Consider the following 23700-nt stretch of genomic DNA (forward strand, 5'->3'; position numbering starts at 1 on the left):
TCCTGACTTCAGACGCCTTTGACCGCGAGTACAAGCTGGCGTACGACCGCCTGTCACCGAGTCTGGTGAAGCTGACGCGCAACTGCGACCGGCCACCCAGCACGGGCGTCATGGAGTGTCGCCGGACGTTCGGGGAGCCGTACCTCTAACGAGCGGGAACCTTCATCATGTAGCCTTCATTTGAACGGGATGGTCCTCCTTCTCCAAAGACTGTTACTACAAGAGTATTTTTCAAAGCAATATTTTTCAGAAAAATATGGCATGCGAAAGAAACTAGTAGTGATGATATTTTCAAATATTTATACAAAATAAGATTTATTTATTCCATTGTCTTGTGGTTGGTCGTAGGTGTCTTATGGTTCATTTCTATCATGCTGCTTGACAGTTTGACTTGAATCCAAATGAATTCATTCAGACAATTCTAAACTGACCACCCAAGTGAACAATTACAACCTTACGAAGTGGGAAAGAAAAAAGAAAAAAAAGTACTGTATGCTATCTGACGTGTTTACTTTTTGTTTATAACTGGTACAAATTGTCGAATCTTCACTACGTCCTTGTTGGACAAAAAGTTTGATGTAACGTCTGCGTGGATGTTTGACTCGGGGAGGCAACGGAATCGTTTTAACAATCCCCCACAACTGCTTTTCACACGTATCCATTCAGATATCATAACAGTAACATTCAGATATGATCTGTAGTACGGGTGGACAGTTTAATATCAATTTATTAATTGTTTTAACTTGTTTTTAAGAATCATTTTAGCTTTCTATGATCTTTGTAGTACTCCATTAAAAGGATTTATTCGCTGACATATTTTCTACATACTATACACGGAGTAAGCAGAATTAGCAGATACTGAAAAGATAGACAATGCACACACATCAAAAGAGTCATACTTTTGGAAAATGCCATTTTTATTTTATTCATTTTTGCATTACAGCCAGGTGTAAACTACAAAGATGAGAGTTCAGCAGTCAAAGGCGTTATGACATGACTCCTTCTTGTGACTGTTTCTTAGTAGGCCTTTCAATCATTCCAAAGCTCTGAAATTGCAAATTGTAGGATCTGATTTCTCTCTCATTTTGCACTCAACTTTCAGACCGTGTGTTTAAAGACGCAAAATGAAATCAAGTACAGGTGCAAAAGTATATTTTAGTGTGAAGTCAAGACACCCAAGGATCGACATACAGTATGTACGTAGACGCTACTACCATATTGGATGTGGCAAAATTACCCTACAAGTAGTGAATTTGCAAATCTTTTCCTTTTGTATTAAATTACTCTGACATCGTGTGTGAAAAGGTGATGAGAGGCATAAACTTCATGCTGACGCTTTGCAGCAAAAGGCCAAGCTGGTTAAGGGGGATTCTATGTATATACAGTATGTTTATGAGAAAGTGAATATCCATGTGAAATCGATAGAAAGGGAATGATGTGATGTCTCGTACACAGTTAAAAGTCCGGCAATATGAATCTTAAGTAGCACAATAGAAGTAACATCTTGTTACCACTCATGTATTATTATTTTTTCAGTGTTATGGTAGTTGAAGACCTCCTCAGGTCAAATAAAGGTCAACCACTTGTGTGACATGGAAGAAGAAATTGTTTCAAGGTCATGCATCTGTTGCACTTTGGCCCATGGGAGTGGCTGATTTCACTTGAAATGGCTCACTGACTATGATGGGAACAGCTTGGGAAAGCTGACATTGATATGTGAAAAGGAAAATGTTGAAATGAATGACTGCACAATCTATGTTTGAACGCTTTGTTTAAAAAAACTAAACTTTTTTATAAGAGTTACTCACATTTGTGCCAGGTGTAGTGATGGTTCTATCAAGGATCAGACATTCAGGGCTCTTTGAATGTAAATAAAGTCATATCATCTCCGTCTATTTTCCCCCCTTCAGACTAATAAGAATTTTTGTTTTTTTGTTTTACATAAGTGACGCGTCTTTGGCCAAGACAATAAGCACATTCTTTTACACTGTTAAAAAATTTTTTTTATTGCTTAATGTTTTGAAATTAAACGTTTACGTGTGATTAGTACATTTGCATCCACTTCAGTGACAACATGACGCTACACCATAGACACAAACGAGCATCTGTTTTGTACAAAACATCAATCAACAGAACCATTCTATTCTCACAGACATGATCTAGCACGAGTTTGGTAACAGGTTCTATAGCGCACGGTACTTTAACCCCTTCAGACCCATAGATGGTCCCAGTGAACATGACATATTCGCGTGTGTAAACCAATAAAATGCATAATTTGGCTGTCAACACTTCTGGTTTATGATTGGATCTTATATAACCAATCACAATTGTAAGTTTATTGACATGATGTTCATGTTAAAAATGTTGCATATAAGTTTGTAACACATTACAGCCATATTATCCTGGCGTCCACTATAACTAAAAACATGAGATAACCCACACACACAAAAAAACATTTCTATGTTGTTCTTATGTGAGAAGAGTCAAAATCAGCAAAAAAATAAACTTTGCCCAGCAGAAAAAAATGCATGTCTGAAGGGGTTAAGGGTATCAACTCTGAAAATGCTTTAAGCACACAAGTTGTTTTCTACACTCTGAAATTAAATGCACAAATGTACTGTTTGTGTGCAAACATAATAATACAATATATTGTAAATAATTAACCAGTTTTTGCAGCTTTTTTATATATATATATATGTATATATATATATATATTTATATATATATATATACATATTTATATATATATATATGAACTGATGGTGGCCAAGTTCACTGCTGCCATCTAGTGGCTCAGCTCATAACTTGAACTTGCACGTCAAGGCAGTGGTTCTCAAATGGGGTACGTGAAGGCACTCTAGGTATGTGAAATTTTAAAATATATTTTAAAAGTATATGTAAATATTTCAGAAAAAAATATAAGTTCATAAAGTAATCTTTTATTCAGTAGGCTATTTAATTTCAGTATCATAGAAACCCAGCATCTCCCCCATATTAGAATGGTTTCTACCTAACTTGTCATTTGCGACCTAGAATCACCTGTCAATCACTTGAAAACTTTATTTAAAATTCAGTTATTTCTTTTTGAGAACAAAGCTTTACTATGATCCCAAAGGAGGACGATTAATGTGGATATTTTTATGTGCGCAAATCTTCATAATTTAGTTAATTATATCTTCTTCTTCTTTTTTGTTACATCTTTTTATTTCCAAATAGTTCAAGAGACCACATAAATACAAGTTCCAAAGTTTAATAAATTAGACAATGATGGCGCAGCACTCGGTTTTAAGTGTTTTTTTGTTGTGTGCTTTGTTTTTTCAATCAGAAGTGCTTTGCGCTGGTTAGGGGGTACTTGGTTGAAAAAAATATTTCACAGGGGGTACGTAACTAAAAAAAAGGTTGAGAACCACTGCCCCATCTACCCAATTTCAAACAGTAGTCTAATTAGACTAGTAGTAGTAGTAGTAGTCTAATATTAAAAAGTGTTTGATGAAATGTCATCATCCGTGTACCGCTGGGTCACACGTTATATGGAGACGGGGCAGACGAGGACGCGTTCCTCCAGCAGGACACTGAGGACGAGGAACACGAAGTAGAGCGCGAACATGGTGAGGCCGAGCGTTCGGCTCATCTTCCAGTGACACGTGGCGATGGAGATGATGACGAAGAGGAGCATGAGGAAGAGCAGCACAATGGCGCAGAACAGGCCGTTGGAGCTGACGGTCACCGGCTGGCCGCCGTGCAACAGCGAGTACAAGAGCCACGGGACTGGCAAACTAGTGAAAGTGAAAAACAAATACAGTACTAGAGGGGTCATTCTACAAGTGGCGGACATTTTGAAAACATTTATTTTGTACTCATTGTAACCCTTATTGCCCCATCTAAAGGAAGAAGGGGAAAAGTGAGCTGCATGACAAGGTAACTGCTGACCACGTAGTCTTCCTTATTTTTCACATTCCTTATTTTCTAGCTCTGCTAAAAATACATAAATGTTAAATTTATTATTTTTATTACATACAGGCAGGCCCATAAATATTATGACATGGCACATAATTCTCATCTTTGTGACTCTATAATGTATTTGAAGCTAAATGATAAACATACAAGATGTGCTTTAACTGCAGACTTTTAAGTTTTAATTTGAATAATTTCAATATTCATAGACCTGTAGCAAAATGTCGTTCTTGGCCGGTTAGCATAGCAGCTAACACTGCTAGCATGCTGAACGCAAAAAATAGAATTTTGAAATGTTACTGCCACCTGTGGCTGGAAAATGAAACTGCATTTTCCTTTTTTTTCTCTTTACACATCAGGCATATGACGTCACATTTACAGACAAAGGGCGGGAAATTTAAAGCCGAAACCTGTCTGTTAACAATTGGACAGAGGTTTGCAGGAGTTCCCATTATGAACAGCTAAAGTGTTAATCTACTAATTTAAAAATGATTCAGTCATAAATCGTCAAATAAAAAGGCTATTGCAAAGATATTTTTGGGCAAATGATTAATTTGCAACCCTATTGCTGTAATTTGAGTACTGTGATACTAAAATGAAAATACCATAATTTATTTCTAAACGATTTATTCAGAAATATTTTTTTTTCACTTTTTTTTTTCCAGGTGCCTAAAACAGCAAAAATACTAATAATAATAAAATATCTTATAAAAAGTGTACCTTTGATGGTTGAGCTGGTTGAATGAAATTATCTGATGCAGTTTTGTATAAGTGGTCCCATATTTGAAACCTGTTGCTGCCTGGGCGTACCCGCATATGAAATTCACTCAGTATCCTCAATTTGCTAAATGATTGGATGTGAATGTCATCCAAAAGAGGCCCTTTTCTCAGCAAAAAGTTTATTTCTTGATGGAGGAGAATGAATGCTAATATCAGATTTGACAGCACTTGAGAATGAGAGTCGACTCGAGTGACTTTACCCGACAGTGATGTCGAAGATGTTACTGCCAACCGAGCTGGACACGGCCATGTCTCCCAGACCTTTGCGAGCCACAATAACGCTGGTGATGAGGTCCGGGATGGACGTGCCGGCCGCCAGGATAGTAAGACCCATGATTTCCTCGGAGATGCCTATCGTCTCACCCACCTGGGCCCAGGAAGATGAGGATATACTTACGCACTCTAAAGTGTGAACTGGTGAACGTGAACTGACCTGATGAGCCCACCACACCATCAGGTAGGAGAAAACCCCAATCCACAGGATTGTGCCAATAAATGTAACGGCAAAGTATTTCTTGGAGGTCTGGGAAATACAAAGGTGACGTTTGTTGTTTAGCCAAAGAAATTCAGTTTCAGAAAAGCATTGCCTTTGTTCGTGGAATACAAACTATCCAGAGTGACAGTAAATAATAAGGAACTTTTTTTTTTCACAGTAAGTGCATTTGTGAGTGCAGTGAACATTCCACCATGGTGGTTTCTAGATTCTTGGTTCTGCTATTGTGCCGATTTATGTATTTGTTTTGAATTTATTTATTTATTTATTATACAGTTAACTCATTCACTCGCAGCCATTTTCACTGAAGCAACCCCCTTCGCTCTCGGCTGTTTTACTAGATGTTGACTGATTTTGCAAGGCCCACGGAATATTGTGTTCTATTGCTATAAAAACATGGAACCTACCAACAGAAAGATTAGAGTCTCTTATTTCATCAGGAAAAAAAGTATATTTGTATCTATGTCCGTTTTGACGCATTAGAATTTAGCCAAGTTTCCTAATAAATCACAAACATGTTGAAAACACTGGGGAAAAGTGCTTTTTGCAATAACGTACTGGTTGATCTCTTATACTCTGCTACCACCTGCTGGCCGTTTTTTGTAATAACTGCCATTGCTTTAAGCACCCTCTTAAGGTCAAAGCCTTCCTTATGCACTAGCATTATATATATATATATATATATATTCAAAATAGAAAATGTGTATACGTTTTTGGGAGCAAATGAGTTAATAACTAATTTGGTTGAACGCTGGTAAAAATCATGTGTAATTCCACTTTCGACTACTAGTAGGCAGCACACTTAAACTTGAGTTGAAGAATACATTTGAAAGAAGGACAAAAATGGGCATACTGTACTCACTGAATTGAGCACAGCCAAGTTTTTGCTGAAAATTATTGAATGTAATCCTGTTTTTTAGGGCTACAGAAAGCCACGGCTGTAAATTCATTTTACAAAATACATCTTTGGGCATAATCTTTTATGCATATCATGAGATGATGAGTTCAATTTGTTCGTTTGGAAAAAAAGTTGTTGTTTTTATTGCAAACTGTTTACAATATTTGTGTGTTATCTATTGCTGTTGCTCTCCATCCATATATTATATGTGTTTTAAATGTGTTCATATGATTGTAAAAGTGTGTTTAAAGAACCCAAAAACAATTTATTGACAATATGTTCTATGCAGCCCCACTAATCTAAATACGGTATTCTGATTAATATTGTGGTAATGGAATATGGGTTAAGCAGCAAAATCCATTTTTTATCAATATCAGAAGGCAGCCATTTTGCCACTTACTGTTGAGTGAAAATGACATCACAGTTGAGCAACAAGAGAGCTGGGATTGGTCGTTGCCTGAGCAACTGTAATGTCATCTTAAGTTGACAACCAAATGGCAGAATGGACGCCCATGGGATGGATAAAAACGGCTGGATTTTGCTTCAGAACTCATATTCCACAAATGCAATATTAATCAAAATGTCGTGTTTAGACTAGTGAGGTCAACATATTGTAAAGAAATGTTTAAGGTTGACTTTAGAAAAAAAAAGGGCAGTAAATTTTATTTTTAAAAAACATGCCTAGAATCCCTTTTCTGACTGTTTTGTGGTGTGCGTGTGAGATTTTTGTTGGAAAACACTAGTGTAGTGTATGAAGCTTACTGCCATGAGTAATAATAATTATGATTTTCTGAATCTCACAGGTGAAGAATCAGCGGTGTAGTGAGTGGATGGCATCTCTACACACCGGGTTGCGGACGTCGGGCAACGTGAGCCACAAGGGGAAGACGATGGGCAGCAGCAGGAGGTAAGTGGCCTGCTTGCGTCGGCTTTCTGGCCAATCTAAAGACAAAGGCTCGTTCTCCTCATCATCTTCATCGTCGCCATCGTCATCCTCACTCGATACGTTGCTATCTGCGTCACTGCTCTCATCGCCACTTCTGCCGCCTGAGCTCTCCTGCGAGCCAGAGAGACATTTCTGACCGTTAGTGACTCATGTGAAGGCTTGCTGATTGGTGGATCTCCAGTTTGTGATGGACAATATGTTTTGACGCAGTCCAAATCCACACGTCTTTTTTTCTCCACGGCTTAGCCTTTCGAGGGCTGCAGATGAGCTGGAGCCTACAGTGGATGAGAACGGGGTACGCCCTGGCCTCGTTGCCAGCCAACCGTAAGGCACACAGGCAAACAAGCATTTTGTGGTCATTTTATGGTTATTTTGGACATTTCTTCTTTTGTTTTTCGACATTTTATAATAACATGTTAAGCGTATTCTTTTCTGCCTTTAAAAAACAACAACAATTTTCTGACTTTGGCAAGGGTTTTTTGGGGGGCAATTTTTTATGGTAATTTTCTGCTTTTCCTCTTCCTTTTATGGTCACTTTTTAGACATTTTTAGGTAATTTTTAAAACGTATTCATCTACCCTTCATCTCTCTTTTTCTGATGTTTTTTAAAAAATATTTAATACTTCTTTTTTTTTTTATCTAAATCATTAATTCATTTAAATAATATTTTAGCCAAAAACTAAAAATAAATATGTTACAAACATATTAATTTCTACAAAAACATTTTTGGGCAAACATGCAAAGTTCACACGAGCAGAGATCCATCCAATCCTTAGAACTGGGGGCAGACGTGCTAACCACTAGGCAACTGTGCTGCCCTTGCAATCATTGTACTATAGATAATGCTGCGTACTCTATACATTAATCCCCTCATAAATCCGAGCTAAGTCAGCTGGGATAGGCTTCAACTCACTATAATGAGGACATGGAGTACTGTACAGTGGTCCCTCACATCGCAGATTTTTATTTGGGTCCATTTATGCTGCGATTTTTGTCCTTTTTTGTAATATTTGAGTAAATAAAAACAGCTCTTTCATTCATTCAACACAATATATTAAATTTTTAAACAAAATGTAGAATATTTGGTAAATTGAGAAGCATGTAGGATGATAAGTTAAATTTTTTTTGACATTTCTCTTTTTAATTCTTAGGAAGTCAGTGTCCCATCACTGGTGAGCTATTTTTAGAACACACCACAGTTAGTAAGGCGTGTCTCATTCCTCCACCCGCACCTGTGCACTGCAGCCGAAGTAGACAAACAAGCTAATTGTAGGCAATTAACTTGAACTCCAAGAAGTTTTCTTAACGACCTCTACTCCACGGAAATAAACCAATCACGGGTTGGCGTGGAACGTATCACCCATGAAAAGTATGGAGGACCAAAACTGCCAATATTAAAAATGAATAAATGACTAAAAGTGAAAATACAAACTAATATAACAAAACATATATATACAGTGGAACCTCGGAGTTTGAACGTCTTGGAACTCGTACAATTCGGACTTCAACCAAAAAATTTGAGTAAAAAATGCCCCGGAGTTTGAATTTATTTTCGGAGTTCGAACACCCAAGCAAAGCAAGCTAAGCAGAACGTACCTTGAAAACGGGTAGCCGAGTGAAGCCGACCGATGCCAAATGCTCACGTTGCGGTAGTTGGGATCAGGGTTGGGAGGGTTACTTTTAAAATGTATTCCGTTACAGTTACAAGTTACCTGCTAAAAAATGTAGTTAGTAACGTAATCCAAGTACCATAATATTAAAGTAATGTAACTTGATTACTTTGGATTACACCAATACAGAGTATGCTCATGAAGACAAAATAAAAATAAATATCACCACAATATATATTCTATACAATGTGCCCTTGCTATTTGCGGGGGTGATAGGCAGCCTACAAACAGCACAAATCTGATAACATGTTTTTTCCTGTAAGTGTAAGGGAATACAGTAAAAAAAAAAATTGTAATCTGATTTACGTAACGGCAGTACATGTATTCCGTTACTCCCCAAGCCTGATTGAGATGAAACACTGCTCATTTCCAGTCAGATTATGAACACTCACAGAGCATTTATCATCCACTGATGCCATCACACCACAACAGGTAAGGTAAGGTATTTTTATTGTTTGAATACTGTACTGTATTGTAAATGTAAAAAACATAAATAGAAATTTAAATAGGAATTTTCTGTTTTTGGAGCTTGGGAGCGGATTAATTGCATTTACATTATTTCCTATGGGAAAAAATGTTTCGGAGGTTGAACAATTCGGACTTTGAACACTTCGCAGGAACGAATTGTGTTCAAACTCCGAGGTACCACTGTATACATAAATAAATACATTTGTATTTAATTTTTGAATTATATTTTTTATATCTGTTTTTATTTTCACTTTTAGTATAAATAAATAAATAAATGACTAACTGACTTTTTATTTTCACTTATAGTATAAATAAATAAAATGACTAAAAGTGAAAATAAAAACGGATATAAAAAAATATAATTAAAAAATTATTATTTATTTATGTATATTTTTTTGTTGTTGTGGTATCCGTTTATATTTTCACTTTTAGTCATTTATTTAGTCATTTATTTATTTTTAATTTTGGCAGTTTTGGTCCATACTGCCAGGACGAAATGTTATTCAAATGAGGTGGCGGTCCTAAGCGTGTCTTGGGTTGGACGCTGTCCACTGTCACAACTTGCGACTTGAGTTGCTTGACATCACTCAACCATTGAAAGGCAGTTTGCAACGGCGGAGTACAACCCAAGACACGCTTAGGACCGCCCCCTCATTTTAATAACAAAACTGCCAAAATTCAAAATAAACAAATGACTAAATAAATAGATGACTAAAAGTGAAAATAAAAACGAATATAAAAAATATAATAAAAAATTAGTTTTTACAGTCTGAAATGAAATGCACGAATGTACTGTTTGTGTGCAAACATAATAATACCATATATTGTAAATAATTAACCAGCTTTTATATATATTACTATATATATATATATATATTATTTTGTTGTTTTTATTTCCATTTATATTTATTTTGGGGAATTACATTTTTTTATATACGTTTTTATTTTCACTTTTAGTCATATTAAATTTTTTTGTATGATGTATACCAAATCAAAAAGGTACACACAGTCACACACAAGTACAAGAAATTGACTTTTTTCACTGACTTACATCCTTTGTTTAGCTTTGGATTATTATTATTTTATTTTATTTTATTTTACAGATTATAGTTTAGTTTTCTGAAGTTTGCAAATGCAAACTTGCATTGAAGCCCTTGTAAGTCTTTTGCCTTACATGCTAAAGAAACAGTCAGATCTCCTACTGTTCAGTTACTGTACTTTTAAAGCTACAGTGTGTAATAATTGATCACTAGATGATGCCCAATAATAGAATACAGGCAAAGTGCATGCATTTCTAAGTAACTACAGTGACTCAGATAGACCAAACTTCACAAGCCTACCGCCAATATTACTATTTGTCGTGAGTGAGGAAGCATCTTGGCAAGCGACGGTGAATTGGCAGCCGGGGGCTAGCGACGTTGTGTTAGCCGAGTGGTAGTTAGCCGAGCCATAGGCTGGATTGAGCGGCTAACAAGCATTTATTTAAGAAGCTAGTAAAAGCTTTCGAGAGCAAAGCAGAGGGCGACAAGCGACGGGAGCCCGAATCATGGGACTCAGCGACGCCCACATGCAGGCCCCAGCTGTGGAAGGAAAGCGGCGGTCGATCCATTGGCTGTAAGCAGGGCTAACTGTACGCGAAACGGATGTCAGCCTCTTTTAAGGTGAGGCTCCAGCCATGTAATATAATTAGTGATTACTTGACCTACGATTATATTTTTAAAAATGTACGTTGATGTGGTACGACATATTTTTTTGCATATTATTGAAATCAGTATTGGGTTTTTAAAATGAATGAATTATTAGTTCATCACCAGATGACACTAATTATTACACACTATGCCTTTAAGCCTGTGGAAAAAGGTATTGTAATATTGACCTCAAAATAAGCAACATTAGTGTACAAAAAGCAGAAAGGATCTTTATTGCAAATGGACACACAAGCTCAACTAAGGCAACTTTGTTATTTAGTGAGCAGGTATTGTTGCATGGCAGCGAGTCGCATACCTGTGAGCCATCCTGCTTCTTTGTCTCCTGCTCAGCTGGAGGCTGCGAGGTGGACGGCTCCTCTGCTGCTGTACCTGGCCCGGACCGCTCACATTTTGGCTTGTGATCGGCATCTGGATTATAGAATAAAATGCTCACAAATGTTTTAAACATTCTATTTGAAGTTCTCTTCAATTCACACAGGAAGACATTACAAACAAATATATCTGAAGCTCATTATTCAGGTTTACTTGCGAGGGGTTTCACACATACACACAGCACACAGACAACCATCAGGATGTTAATCGTCTGCTGGACTGATTTGGACTCATTGAGACCCCTTCAAGGTGCCTGCAAAAGCACTTTGTTCTGCCTCTTAGGCTCTGAAGCACCTCATTAGTTGAAATGTGATGTATGGACACACAGACGTCTGATTGCTGAGATCAACCTCCTTCAAGCCTAAAGCATCGGTAATATTCAGTAAATTACCAAATGTACCCTGAGAGGGGAAAAAACATGCTTTAACAAACAAAACGGAGAGAGCAGACCTCAAACAAAAGCAAAACTACAGCTGCTTGCTATCAAGGGCTCTCATTGGGGTACTTGCACATTGGGGTACTGGCACATAGGACAAGAACCCTCTAAAATAGAAATGTTTTGCCATGCCTAGAAAAAATGGTGCACGATTCCCAAAATAAAGTTTTTTAAAAAATTGGCAGAACTAACTTTCCTGTTAGGCTTAGCATATGGCTATAAAATACTTTTTTTGTCGGTCTTAGGCTGATAGATATGCCTCTCATTTTTCACAAGTAAAGGTGAAACGTACAACAGGGAATGTTTTATAAAAGATTTGTGGAAGACGCTATTGAGCCATTTGTTGAAAATTGCACAATCTCTCAAATGTTCATGTGCATGACAGGTCTGATGTGTGTGCAAAATGTTCACGAGTTTTTTGCCAACACCCTAAAAAAAAGAAGCATAATTTTTCTTTACAATTCAGTGCAATACAATTCAATTCAGTTCAGAAATAAAACGTTTTCAATAACTTTTCATCTTTAAAATTTTAAGATTAAACACGGCGAGCTTGAAAATAATCCGTTAATTGGAGGAGATTGTAAAAATATGACACCTATGAAATGGCCACAAAAAAAGGCAATACATTTCAAAATGGCGGACTTTCTGTTAGTTTTAGCATATGGCTTCAAAATACTTTTTTGTACGTCAAGCGCTGTTACATATGCCTCCAAATTTTCATAGCTTTAGGTGAAACGTACAACCAGGAATGCTTCGTTAAGAAGGAATTTTGAAACGCAAAATGTGATGTCCAGCCTCTGAGGGAGTTCCTGTTAGGTTTAGCATATGACTCAAATTACTTTTTTGTAGGTCACGGGCTGTTACATGCAGCCAAAGTTTTGTAGCTCTAGGTGATTTTTACAATCGGGAATGCTTCGTTAAGAAGAAGGAACTTTGAAAACGCAAAATTTGATGCTCCGCTGCATCGATATAGTAAGTCGAAAACGGAACATTTATTTCTCCCCTGATGTTTTCCCAGATGTTGAGATGGTACAACCCAAGTTTGAAGTCAATCGGGTTAACCCGTTTAGCACAAGCTGGCAAAAGTATGACCCCTGTGAATATGCAAAAATGGGCCAACGTTGGACATTCAAATATATCTAGCTCACTTCCTGTTCATTTTAGGGTATGGTTACTGAACCTTTTTTGTTTGTCTCGGGGTGCTACACGTGCCACCCAATTTTTTGTAGCCATAGGTCAAACGTAGCAGGACAGGGCTCCGTGAAACCCATTTTTGTACTTGTGTATGGCGACTTTAAAATATCACATTTTTCGCCAGGCCCGAAGTGTGTGTAAAGTTTAATGAGTTTTCGTTCACGTTTAACGTCTCAAAAATCTGATTGCGGAGAAGAAGAAGAATTCCCACAGAAACAAGAGGGACCTTGCAGCGGCCGCTGCTTGGCCTCTAAATATTTGTCGCAATCAATTAATCCTGCTAAAACAACCAAAAACATGACTTTGCTCCTCAGTAAAGGTAACCAAATAATAAAGATCACGTTACATCAAAATGGGCCAAAAGTGCAGAACAGCTCACTTACAGTCATATTCATACAAAACTGACAGGCCTGCCAGAGACCAAAATGGTGCCATATTATATCCCCTTTAGCATACAGTACATTCTCCTTTCATATAAACAAGTGTCATACAAGTATATTTCTCACTTTCATACGTACTGTACATGACATGGACTCTTATATTTGTATCCATGTCGTAAAGCTTCATCAGCAAATCATTTTTATGACTGTGTCATCAAATTGGGCTCTAGCGTTCCCATAAGTTCCCTCTGAGCTTCACAAAGCAAAGGAGCAGAAGTTGTCAATCGCCAACGAATGGCCATAACAAAGCACGTGTTCTTCGCTTTCAGCAATATAATTGTACTGTTCTGTCCTTCACATTCTGCTTTTTGAACGTTAGCTTAAGAAAGAAGTCTTGGAAACTTAAGATAGCGGCCTGTGGGATGAGATAGTTGTTTTTTGTTGGATGTTCGACTGCATTTTGTCCTGTTTTCTCAACATAATTTTCTAATATTTCACATAAGGCATTCTGTGCAGCACCCATGTACATAATTGTGAATAAATGTAAGATATAATCATGACATTAGCTCCATCGATATCGACTCACCTTCCAAGTGGTGCTGATGTGACTTGCCTGTGTGAGCGACATTCAGAGGCCTTACTTTGTTATTTTCTGCAGTTAAAGAGAATGATTGCTTCAAGTATTGTGATGTAGAAAAATGTCACCGACAGACGAGTGTGGTTTGCCGTATTTACAGTAAGGGGAAAAAATCTTTTGCAAATGATCATCAGCAGTCATGCAAAAACAAATTGATGTACACCTAATAAACACTTGTCAAACACACAAGCAAACATTTGTGGAGCAGCACCGCAAACACTAGCACAAGCCACGGGTTACCTTTCTTCTGCATAAAGCCCTCCGCTCTGACATCACCATTAAAGGACGTCTCTGAGAAAAATACACAAAAGGTGACTCTTCAGTCACACGCTAGCTACTATATAGTAAGTGTGTAGGAAAAAAAACTCAATTAGGTTGTTCATCTATGGTGAGAAAAAATTAGACAAACTTTACTTTCACATCACACCATAAATACTAATGGGTCACTTTAGATGAACTCACAAGTGTGCAACCACAAACTCACACGAAGAAAGTACTAAAATACTAAAGTACTGTGAGACAGAAAAGCGGTACAACTCTTACCTCCCCTGGCTTTTCTTGCGGCAGGGGGATTGAGTGTCCCTGTAAGGGTCGAGTCTACAACACAAACCACAACAGGCTCTTTCTGGTCCTTATCATATTTTGCAGAGAACGTTTCTGTTTGTGTTTATTTACTGCAAGGCTCAGAATGCCCATCAGGAAAAAAAACACCTCGATCCAAGATGGCTTAGGGTGAGAGACTGGTTAAGCTCGGAATTGATCACCAGCCAGGCACAGACACAAAATCACACGCACACATTCGCACATTTGCCCAGAAAGAACCCACACAAGCATGAACAGGATTAGATTTTTTGGCATGCAGCATCTGAATGTGTCAATTCCAATAATTGGTAGTATAAAATTCTGATAACTGATTAATCGTCTGATTAAAAATAAATGAATAAAATAACTTGTATTTTGGTCCCTTTCCTTACAACAATACCGATTTGCCGATTTTAAGAGAGCTAATATCCAATTAATCGGTTAAAAGGGAAGTCAACGTTAAACATTTCTTGACAATAATATGTTATATGTGACCTCACGAGTGTAAACATGACATTGTGATTCATATTACATTTGTGGAATATCAGTTATGAAACAAAATCCAGCCGTTTTTATCCATCTCAGTTGGCGGCCATTTTGCCACTTGCTGTCAACTGAAGATTACATCACAGTTGCTCAGGGCTCAAGGCAACGACCAATCACAGCACACCTGTTTTCTGAAGCTGAACTGTGATTGGCTGCCTGAGACCTGAGCAACTGTGATGTCATTTTCACTTGACAGTAAGTGGCAAAATGATCTCCATCTGATATTGATCAAAACTGCTGTATTTTGCTGCTTAACTTATATTCATCTAACGCAGTATTAACTAAAATACCGTATTTAGACTAGTGAGGCTGCATAGAACATATTGTTGTCAATAAATTTTGGGGAGGTTGACTTCCCCTTTAAGCCGTAACGTGTACATCCAAACAGCAATTTTTATTTTATTGTATTTATTCTATAAAAGTGGTGTGATCTACAAGATGCTGATTATGCAGGTTGCCGTGGTGATCGTTTTACTATTTCATTAGAGCTAAAGAGCTTGGTGTGCTATTGTGCTGGCTTTTATCCCTCTTGTATGAGCGTGTATTGGAAAGCTGATTAGGGATCAGCTGTGACCGAGTGTGGCAAGAGTAAAGAACGGGCCTCGCAATTTGAGGACGAGCCTCATCAAGATACACCGACTCACACAAAGGACTAAGTAGACCACCTATGCCTCTTAAGCTACTGATAAACTAGCCTGGATTCAGAATTGTGATTGCTGCTCGCCCTCGCACCCTCCGCTGTCTTACCTTCCCCCAGAGGGTCCAGTGTGTGGATCATCAGCTGGAAGATAGTGCTCCTCAACGAGGCGTTGTGGAGGGAGGCTGAGCTCCCGCCTCTCTGCAGGGAAGGACGCACCTGCCATCATCAACACAAAGCCAACGTCAAGCAATGAGATGTAAATATGGCGTTCTGTTCGCAAAAAGAATGTGCAGACATTATCAAAGGGGAAGTCAACCAACAAAAAAATTCTTCACAGTAATATTCAGCCTCACTAGCCTAAATACAGTATTTTGGTTAATATTGCGTTAGTGGAATATGAATTAAACAGCAAAATCTAGCAATTTTTGTCAATATCAGAAGGCGGCCATTTTGCCACTTGCTGTTGAGTGAAAATGACATCACAGTTGCTCAGGTCTCAAGTAACAATCAATCACAGCTCAGCTTCAGAAAGCAGGTGAGCTGTGATTGGTCATTGCCTGAGCCCTGAGCAACTGTGATATCTTCAGTCAACAGCAAGTGGCAAAATGGCCGCCCCCTGAGATGATGGATTATGCTGCATAACTCTTATTCCACAAATGTAATATTAATCAGAATGTCATGTTTAGACTAGTGAGGTCACATACAACATATTATTGTCAAGAAATCTTTAAGGTCGACTTCCCCTGCAATAGAACATTTCAATCCTGAAGCATGAGAACTACAGAACCTGAGTGCTTACAAAGAATTCAAATATAACTATAACCCATTTTAAAATAAAAAAATGTAATGACTTGACATGATGAGGATATCGCTTGGATTTGGATACATATGGAAAGTCCATCCGTTTTCTCTGCAACATTGGTCGCTGCATGGAGCCGATAACAACTAACTTCTGGTGAAAGGCACACAAGACTAGCGTCACAGGACACAAAAAGACAAAACCTTTCATAATTACATTCACGTCAGTTCTGAGAGGGAAACGAACTAGTGCTGCCTGCATGCTAAACGGATGAGTGAACCACATCACTGAAGTCAAATATAGTCATCCAAATGACAAACAATCTTATTACTAGTACCCCGAGTTTGGCTCTGTCCTCTTGGAGTTCCGATGGTTTGCTGAGTAGAGAGCTCTGAGGTGGCTCTGATTGCTGTCCAGATTTATCCTCAAGATTCGACACAGCAACGCGAGCAGCAGCACTTAGTGGAGGTGGAGAACGTGCTGACGGTTCACTCCCCTGTGAGGTCGATGACAAACTTTGTTATTGAAAGATGTTTGGACATGTTGGAAAAACAGCACGCATATTTGTGGGGTTTTACCAATAATCATCCATCCATTTTCTACCATGTATCCTTATGTTATGTTCAGTATCACAGAAGCGCTGGATCCTAATGGAAAAGGGTCCAGTGCCTTTTCCAAGCACATGCACTCTCCAATCTCCTAAGCAAAAGTGTAGACCTGATCAAGTGGCCACATTGCACCTCCTAGAAGCTTGACTAACAGCTGTGACTTCCAGGCCTACTCTGGAATAGACTTTCCCATGAAGGCTGGATGATTATGGGAAAAATAAGAATCACGATTATTTTTGATTGAGATTGAAATCACAATTAATAAAACACTTACTCATTGTTTTCAAACTACTAAAACTCAACTACTGAAAACTATGATCATAGCTTTACGCCCATTCATCCATTCAAGTTCTTGAACACTATACTTTTTGTCAAGTATAACATAACCTTATATATATCATATGAAATTCAAGCCTTCTTCAGTTTCAAACTTAAAAGCAACACTAAGGAACTTTCAGTTTACGTTGATTATGGCGAAGCCATATGGACAAAAGCGGTATTGTTATGTCTGAAGAAAGAACACATTTCCTATGAGGACAAGCGCATTGCGTCGTTTTTTTAGCTCACTCCAGCGGGTGAAATTCGGGCCAATGTTGATCCTTGACTGTCCTTTCATCCGGGGTAGCTTTTGACGTATGCCATAAAGCAGTCAGCACATTTGTATTTTTTTTGCGTGACAGTGTTCTACTTCCTACCATCCTCCTCAAAGTTGCTTAGTGCCAGTAAAAATGATACAGACCCCCTCAAGCCACGCCAAACGTATCATTCAACTAGTTTTAAGTCGATGTTTCATCATAAGAGTTATGAAAATATTTTATTAAGGTTGAAAAGTCCCTTAGCGCTACTTTAAGCATTACAGTACCCTCTTTATTTTCACAAGTCTGGGGACTTACCCTGCCTTTACAGGCTATAGTAAAGATGGACCTTACCACTCGGACACTCCTAATTACGACTGAGTTCTGTTAATTTGCTTTTGTTGTTGTAGCAACAAAATAAACATGGCAGCTGACATCATATTTGCTCGTAAAACCAAACAATTACGGCAAATAATGAGTTGTAAAGGACAAGACATTGAATTGTGTATGCTATGTAATTGTGTAGATTCTAAAACAACCTGCTAGTGGACGACAACACCCCTATAAATGTTAATATTTCTTGCCATTCACGAATCCTGTGGCACTCTCTGCCATGTTGAAAACTTGAAAGGTTCTCTCAACTTGGAAACTCTGGTATCAAAATAAATTCCCAGTTGTCCAGTGGAAAATATGACACGAGGGGGCGTTCACGTGCAATTTTCTACTCGACAAGTGGTATTTACCATAATTTCGATACCACATGAAGGCAGCATTAAGTGGGCTATCGTTAATGGGACCTCAGGGGTTGAATTTTGAGGGAAAGAAATTTATATAAATCCTTAAATAAAAAAAGTTAAATATAAATATTTAATAAATAAATAACAGTAATTGGAAAACAAACACTGAGTGTTCTTGCGCGTTTTGGCTTCTTAGGGGCAGTGTGGTGCAGTGCATCCATGGTGTACAGTGGACACGCTTACAATGAGAACAGAAGAAAGTTGTTTTTCAGAAATTGGGAAGAATTTGTGCCTTTGAGTAGTGTTATCTTACCTGGGGGTATGTGTTTCCACAGCATTTGGGTGTGAATATTTGTTATTTGAAGGACTATTACTCCCGAAGTTAATGCTAACTTCCTGTTAGCATTTTAATGGAATTCGCCCTTGCTCTTTAGCATTAGCGCTAGGCTAGCGGTGTTTAAAAAAAAAAGCATGTTTTGTATTAAAATACACACTGTATGTAATTCACCGTAGCAAGTGTTTAGTTTTACAATTAATTCCAACTGGAGTGTTAAACAGCTTAAAGGGCGCTTTGGGATAGCAGAATACTGATTCAGGCTTGCTACAAGCTACATTCAGGGTACTTTCACAACGTAGGACACTTGTACATGTGCCGCAGTGTTCTGCACATTAATCGCTCTTCTTTGATCATTACGTTTAAATGGTCAAGAGAAGCCTAAATCAAAATCACGATAACATTTTTGGTTAATAGTCCAGAACCTACTGGATGGTGTGAGCCCACATAATAATAATTCTGGATTCTACTTGTCATAGAAGAGAGCACTATCCAGGATGTTGGTGGGTAACCAGTTGGGTTAGCCTGGTATATGAACTGATGAAGCCTCCGAAACATCCTTAATGATGTAAGTGCATCAATGATGCTTTTAGGGGAGGCATGTAAAATACACTCCAAGCATATGAAGGAAGTGGTTGTGTAGTGTAGATGACTGGCTCGAGAGACTGTGCGCATAAATCAGCATAATGCCATCTTATCCAATGTTGAAGCGGTGGTGTAGCTTCACCTGCTATGGGTTCCAATTCAAGCCTTTGGAATGTTTGCACACACAAAAATCAATAATGTAATGTGAAATGGAATCATTCTGAAAATGTGTTTTCCTAACTGTTATGGAAGTAATTTTGAAAGCTCAAGTTGGGTTATGGAAATATGACATGAGGGTGTTCAAGTATGCATAAAAGGATCACATATTCGTATAATGATGACCCGCTGATGAGGGCTGACACTTGAGTAAACAAGCAAATCCAATCTGTGAATGTGCTGGTGGTACTTCAAACCATTCTGAATATGAATGTGTCCACTTGTTTGTCTTGGTTTAGCAGTCTGCAAAACAACTATGCCTTTGATCGAAACATGGCAACAAACCGTTACTCATTTTCAATACTACTGGCATTTTCTGACGCAGACAGACACCTGGTGTCCTTTCTGCTCAGCATCAAAGGCCTTTAGACAAACGCAGGTCATCACCTGCTCGTACTACAAATCACTGTCCTTCCTGCACGGGCTGCGAAAGGGACATCGTCCTAAATGCGCGCAGATGAAAGCACAGAAAATGGACTTTGCATGACATGAAGTCAAAAAAGATGGATGTTGTTGTGACAGACCATTGTTGATGATCGGAGCTGCGTAACAATAATCTCAAGATCAACATGTCTTTGGATACTCCGGCTTCCTCTCATGTTCCCAAACCATTCATGTTAGCTTCGTTGAAGGCATGGGTGTAAATAGGAATGCTTGATTGTCTATATGTGCCCTACGATTTGTTGGCGACCAGTCCAGGGTGTACTCTCATCCAAAGTCAGCTGCAATAGGCTCCAGCTTACCCATGACCTTAATGAGAAGTATTAAAGTATTAAATAAAAAGTAAAGTATTGATCGCCAGACCAAACGGAGATGTTTAATAATTATTCATTTGTTTGCTCCCAAAAACGTATAAATACGTTCTATTTTAAATGTTTTAAGTGTGCCAAAGACGTATTCATAGTTTTTTTTTTATGCCAGAGCAAACAGAAGGCTTTGATGCAGCATCTCAACTGCACAGAACCGTTGAAGCAATGGTAGTTGTGCAAAAACGGCCAGCAGGTTGTAACAGAGTATAAGAGATCAACCAGGACCATGTTGGAAACAAACCGATTTACCCACAGTTCTAAACAGATTTGTGAATAATGATGAAACTTAGCTATATTTTAATGCTAATTGCTGCATAACGGAAACAGATAGAATTACACTTTTCCTAATGAAAGAAGAGACTTTAATCTTTCTTTTGGTAGGTTCCATGTTTTTATAACAATAGAACACAATATTCTGTTGGCCTTGCAAAATCTGTGAAAATCCAGTAAAACAGCCGGGAGCGAAGGGGATTGCTTCTGTGAAAATGGCTGGGAATGAATGAGTTAAACATTGCTTGACAATATGTTATATGTGACCTCACTAGTCTAAACATGACATTCTAATTATTAATATTACATTTGTGGATTAAGAGTTATGAAGCAAAATCCAGCCATTTTCATCCATCTCAGGGGGCGACCATTTTGCCACTTGCTGTCGACTGAAGATGACATCACAGTTGCTCAGGGTTCAGGCAACGGCCAATCACAGCTCACCTGTTGTCTGAAGTTGAGCTGTGATTGATTGTTACCTGAGACCTGAGCAACTGTGATGTCTCTATGTCATCTTCAGTCGACAGAAAGTGGCAAAATGGTCGCCCCCTGATGGATACAAACAGCTGGATTTTGCTACTGTCATTGTGGCTGACCTTGTCAGGCTCATCATTGGTCCACGCTTGGACAATGCTCACATGCTTGTTGAGCTGCGTCTTGACCACATGCTCAATCTCACTGTTGAACTTCATGAAGCACACGTAGCTGATGTAGCCCAGCACCAACATGACGCTCTCCCACCACAGCATTGTGTTATCCAGGAAGAAGATGATGAGCATGATGAGGTCCAGGATGTAGAAGGACACGTCCCGGAAGAGCGGCCACCAGGTCAGGTGCAGCATCTCCCGAGAGAAGATGGCACACATGCCGATCACGAAGAGGATGTTGAAGACGGCCGAGCCCACGATTGTGCCGATGCCCACGTTGCTGTGGGAGACGAAAACACCAATCACAGAGGTAAAAAGCTCCGGGGCCGAGCCGCCGGCAGCCATGAAGGTGGCGCCGGCCACATCATCGGAGATGTCCAGCTTGTTTGTGATGACCTCCAAAGCAGGAACAAAAAATTCGTCGCAAACTATAGCGAGGGCCACAAACATATAAATCATCCCAATGGCATGCAGAAGCACCCAGCCTTGGCGTCGCTGTTCCACTGAGAAGATGTCCTCCGGGTAGTCGCCCTTTCTGTGTGGTGGCTGGAGTGGAGTGGGTGCTGTTGTGGTCGGTGGAGGTTTGGGAGGTTGGGGTTCCACATAGATACATTGCTCAATATCTGTCCTGTTGACAATAATCAAAGTGGGTTGGGTGCTCTTTGGTGACTTGACCTGCTCCTGTGTTACATTGGATGTTATTAACTCTCGAATGCTGACCTCTTCAACACCATCATCTCCTTTTTCTTCCAAAATGTCCCGCATATGGATGGAAACTCTTGACAGCCTGGTTCTCAACATCAGCATGTAGAAAAAACACAGGAGCACACCTGAGATGAAAAAGAGGACACGACTGCGTCGGAGTCTCCTCGGACGAGGGGCCACATTGATTGTCCTCATGTCAAAACAGAAAATGATGTCATACACAATCCTTCATTGTTCCTGCGCTGGTATGAGGTGAAAAGAGTCCAAAATGTCCCATCTCATGGTGGCCGACTTCCACCTGTGGCAGAGCTGAGAACCAAAACCATTTGGCACGCATTAAACATGTAGTCTAGTCTAATACATTAGTGTGCGTCAGTAGAGAACACCGATAGTGTCATGGTTGCTGAAATGACACAATTAAACACGTTTAAAAATGCTACTTTTAATTAGTGAGCAGTCCGGCGCTTTTAACAAAGTTCCCACCCTGTACCCCACCTTGCCAAAAGAAACAGCACATGAGTGCGAGTGTATAGCGAGCAGTCTTACCTGTAGCGCCGGCTGCTTGTCTCCGCTCCCCGAGCGAGTTTCACTTCACGGCACCTGAGCCACTAAGACACGCTGAGTACGGTGTTTGGGACGCTGCAAGGGCGCCCCGCATGTCAAGGCTTCAACAAGGCTCAGCATAATGCTACTAAGAGGATTTGGAGCCAAACACCTCTCACGTTCCCTTTCAGATATAAGCCAACATTCATATTTGATGACAACGGAGGCGTCTGATAGACGGAAGTCATGCTAATTGGAGTGCGCTACATTAGGGGTGGGGGCTAGGTTAGGCGCGGCCGAGACGTTTTGTTAATATTACTATTCTAAAGAATTAATTGTTGTTGTAGAGCTTTTATTAAGCGTCATGTTGTCAATTATTAGCGAGACTAATTTGTTCAATTTGCAGAATTATGTCGTGATCTGACAGGAGCAGTCAAAAGTGGCAAAAGTAGGCTTGCAAGCTATGAGCAGCCAACTGATTCAACACTTTACATAAGCAAGTGAAATTTACAAACTCTGAAATGTACTTGAGTAGAAAAGTACGACACAACAGAACACCCGTTTTGATCACTTGGAACACGGGGGGAAAGTTGCCACTCACAAAATAGTTTTCCTTCTTTATTAGTTTTGCTGCATACCAAATCTGACAAGATAATCAGTATTCAACTGACAATTTATCAGTAGCAAACTTATCTTACGGATTTTTTTGGACTGTCACAAGGCAACAAAATTGACCACGGATCATTTAAGCCGACTACATCACTAAGTTGTCATACTGTAAGGGATGGGGAATACCTTGTTTCTCCAAATCTGTTTCATCATTATTAATGCTTCTACCATTGACCTTAAGACTGCCCAAAATCTCAATCATTTAAAGAATCAATCAAGATATCAACTCTTTTTCACAGCTTCCTCATCCACATAGGTTAAAAAAGTAACCAGTCTACAAACTTTGACAAATGTGTATAAATATAGGTATGTTTTCAAATGTACAGGAGAAAAAGTAAAAAGTCATCAGAAAAATAAATACTCCAATACAGATACCTGAGAAATCTACAGTAACAAATACAAGCAGTCCAACTCTTGCATCTGAGATCATAGTGCAAGAATTTCCAGTGTGCAATGCCCTAAGTGAAATTGGGTGTCAGAATCATAGCTGATGGTGAT

At 38.9% G+C, this 23700-nt stretch overlaps 2 protein-coding genes across 12 annotated transcripts in view; one reads left to right on the forward strand and one right to left on the reverse strand.

Moving 5' to 3' along the window:
- The window catches only part of LOC147177558 (C-myc promoter-binding protein-like), a 55666-nt gene extending 53762 nt beyond the window's left edge, over positions 1–1904 (forward strand). For all 6 annotated transcript variants that reach the window (XM_086072236.1, XM_086072238.1, XM_086072237.1 and 3 more), the window contains one exon: positions 13–1904. In XM_086072236.1, the coding sequence (XP_085928362.1) occupies positions 13–149 (137 nt within the window). In that variant the 3' untranslated portion in view covers positions 150–1904. The remainder of the gene's footprint in view (positions 1–12) is intronic.
- On the reverse strand, positions 946–22717 carry LOC147177559 (sodium/potassium/calcium exchanger 1-like). Of its 6 annotated transcripts, XM_086072248.1 has the most exons (14): positions 22537–22716; positions 22211–22299; positions 22006–22115; positions 21235–21913; positions 16842–17000; positions 15813–15921; positions 14481–14534; positions 14178–14228; positions 13887–13952; positions 11214–11326; positions 6973–7182; positions 5168–5257; positions 4935–5101; positions 960–3776 (listed from the first exon to the last, which is right to left on the reverse strand). In XM_086072248.1, exons 3-14 carry the CDS (start codon positions 22020–22022, stop codon positions 3527–3529), a joined length of 1965 nt encoding a protein of 654 aa, XP_085928374.1. In that variant the 5' UTR covers positions 22023–22115; positions 22211–22299; positions 22537–22716; the 3' UTR covers positions 960–3526. The 6 variants fall into 6 exon arrangements, with proteins under 6 accessions (XP_085928370.1, XP_085928372.1, XP_085928369.1 ...); XM_086072246.1 differs by having other exon boundaries at positions 958–3776; positions 21235–22115; XM_086072244.1 differs by having other exon boundaries at positions 946–3776; positions 21277–22299; positions 22537–22717.
- Between the last annotated feature and the right edge of the window lie 983 nt (positions 22718–23700).

Source organism: Leptonotus elevatus, chromosome 3, assembly GCF_054856555.1.
Source record: "Leptonotus elevatus isolate MCC_2025b chromosome 3, RoL_Lele_1.0, whole genome shotgun sequence".
Taxonomy (NCBI): Eukaryota; Metazoa; Chordata; class Actinopteri; order Syngnathiformes; family Syngnathidae; genus Leptonotus; species Leptonotus elevatus.

Bases quoted from the DNA above. Each gene is read 5' to 3' on its own strand.
- LOC147177559 (XM_086072243.1), bottom strand. From the start codon at position 22,185: ATGAGGACAATCAATGTGGCCCCTCGTCCGAGGAGACTCCGACGCAGT. The intron at 17,001-21,234 runs GTCAGCCACAAT...TCGACCTCACAG, and splicing joins CCAATGATGAGCCTGACAAG to GGGAGTGAACCGTCAGCACG. The intron at 14,535-15,812 runs GTAAGACAGCGG...TTTGTGTTGTAG, and splicing joins ACTGGACCCTCTGGGGGAAG to ACTCGACCCTTACAGGGACA.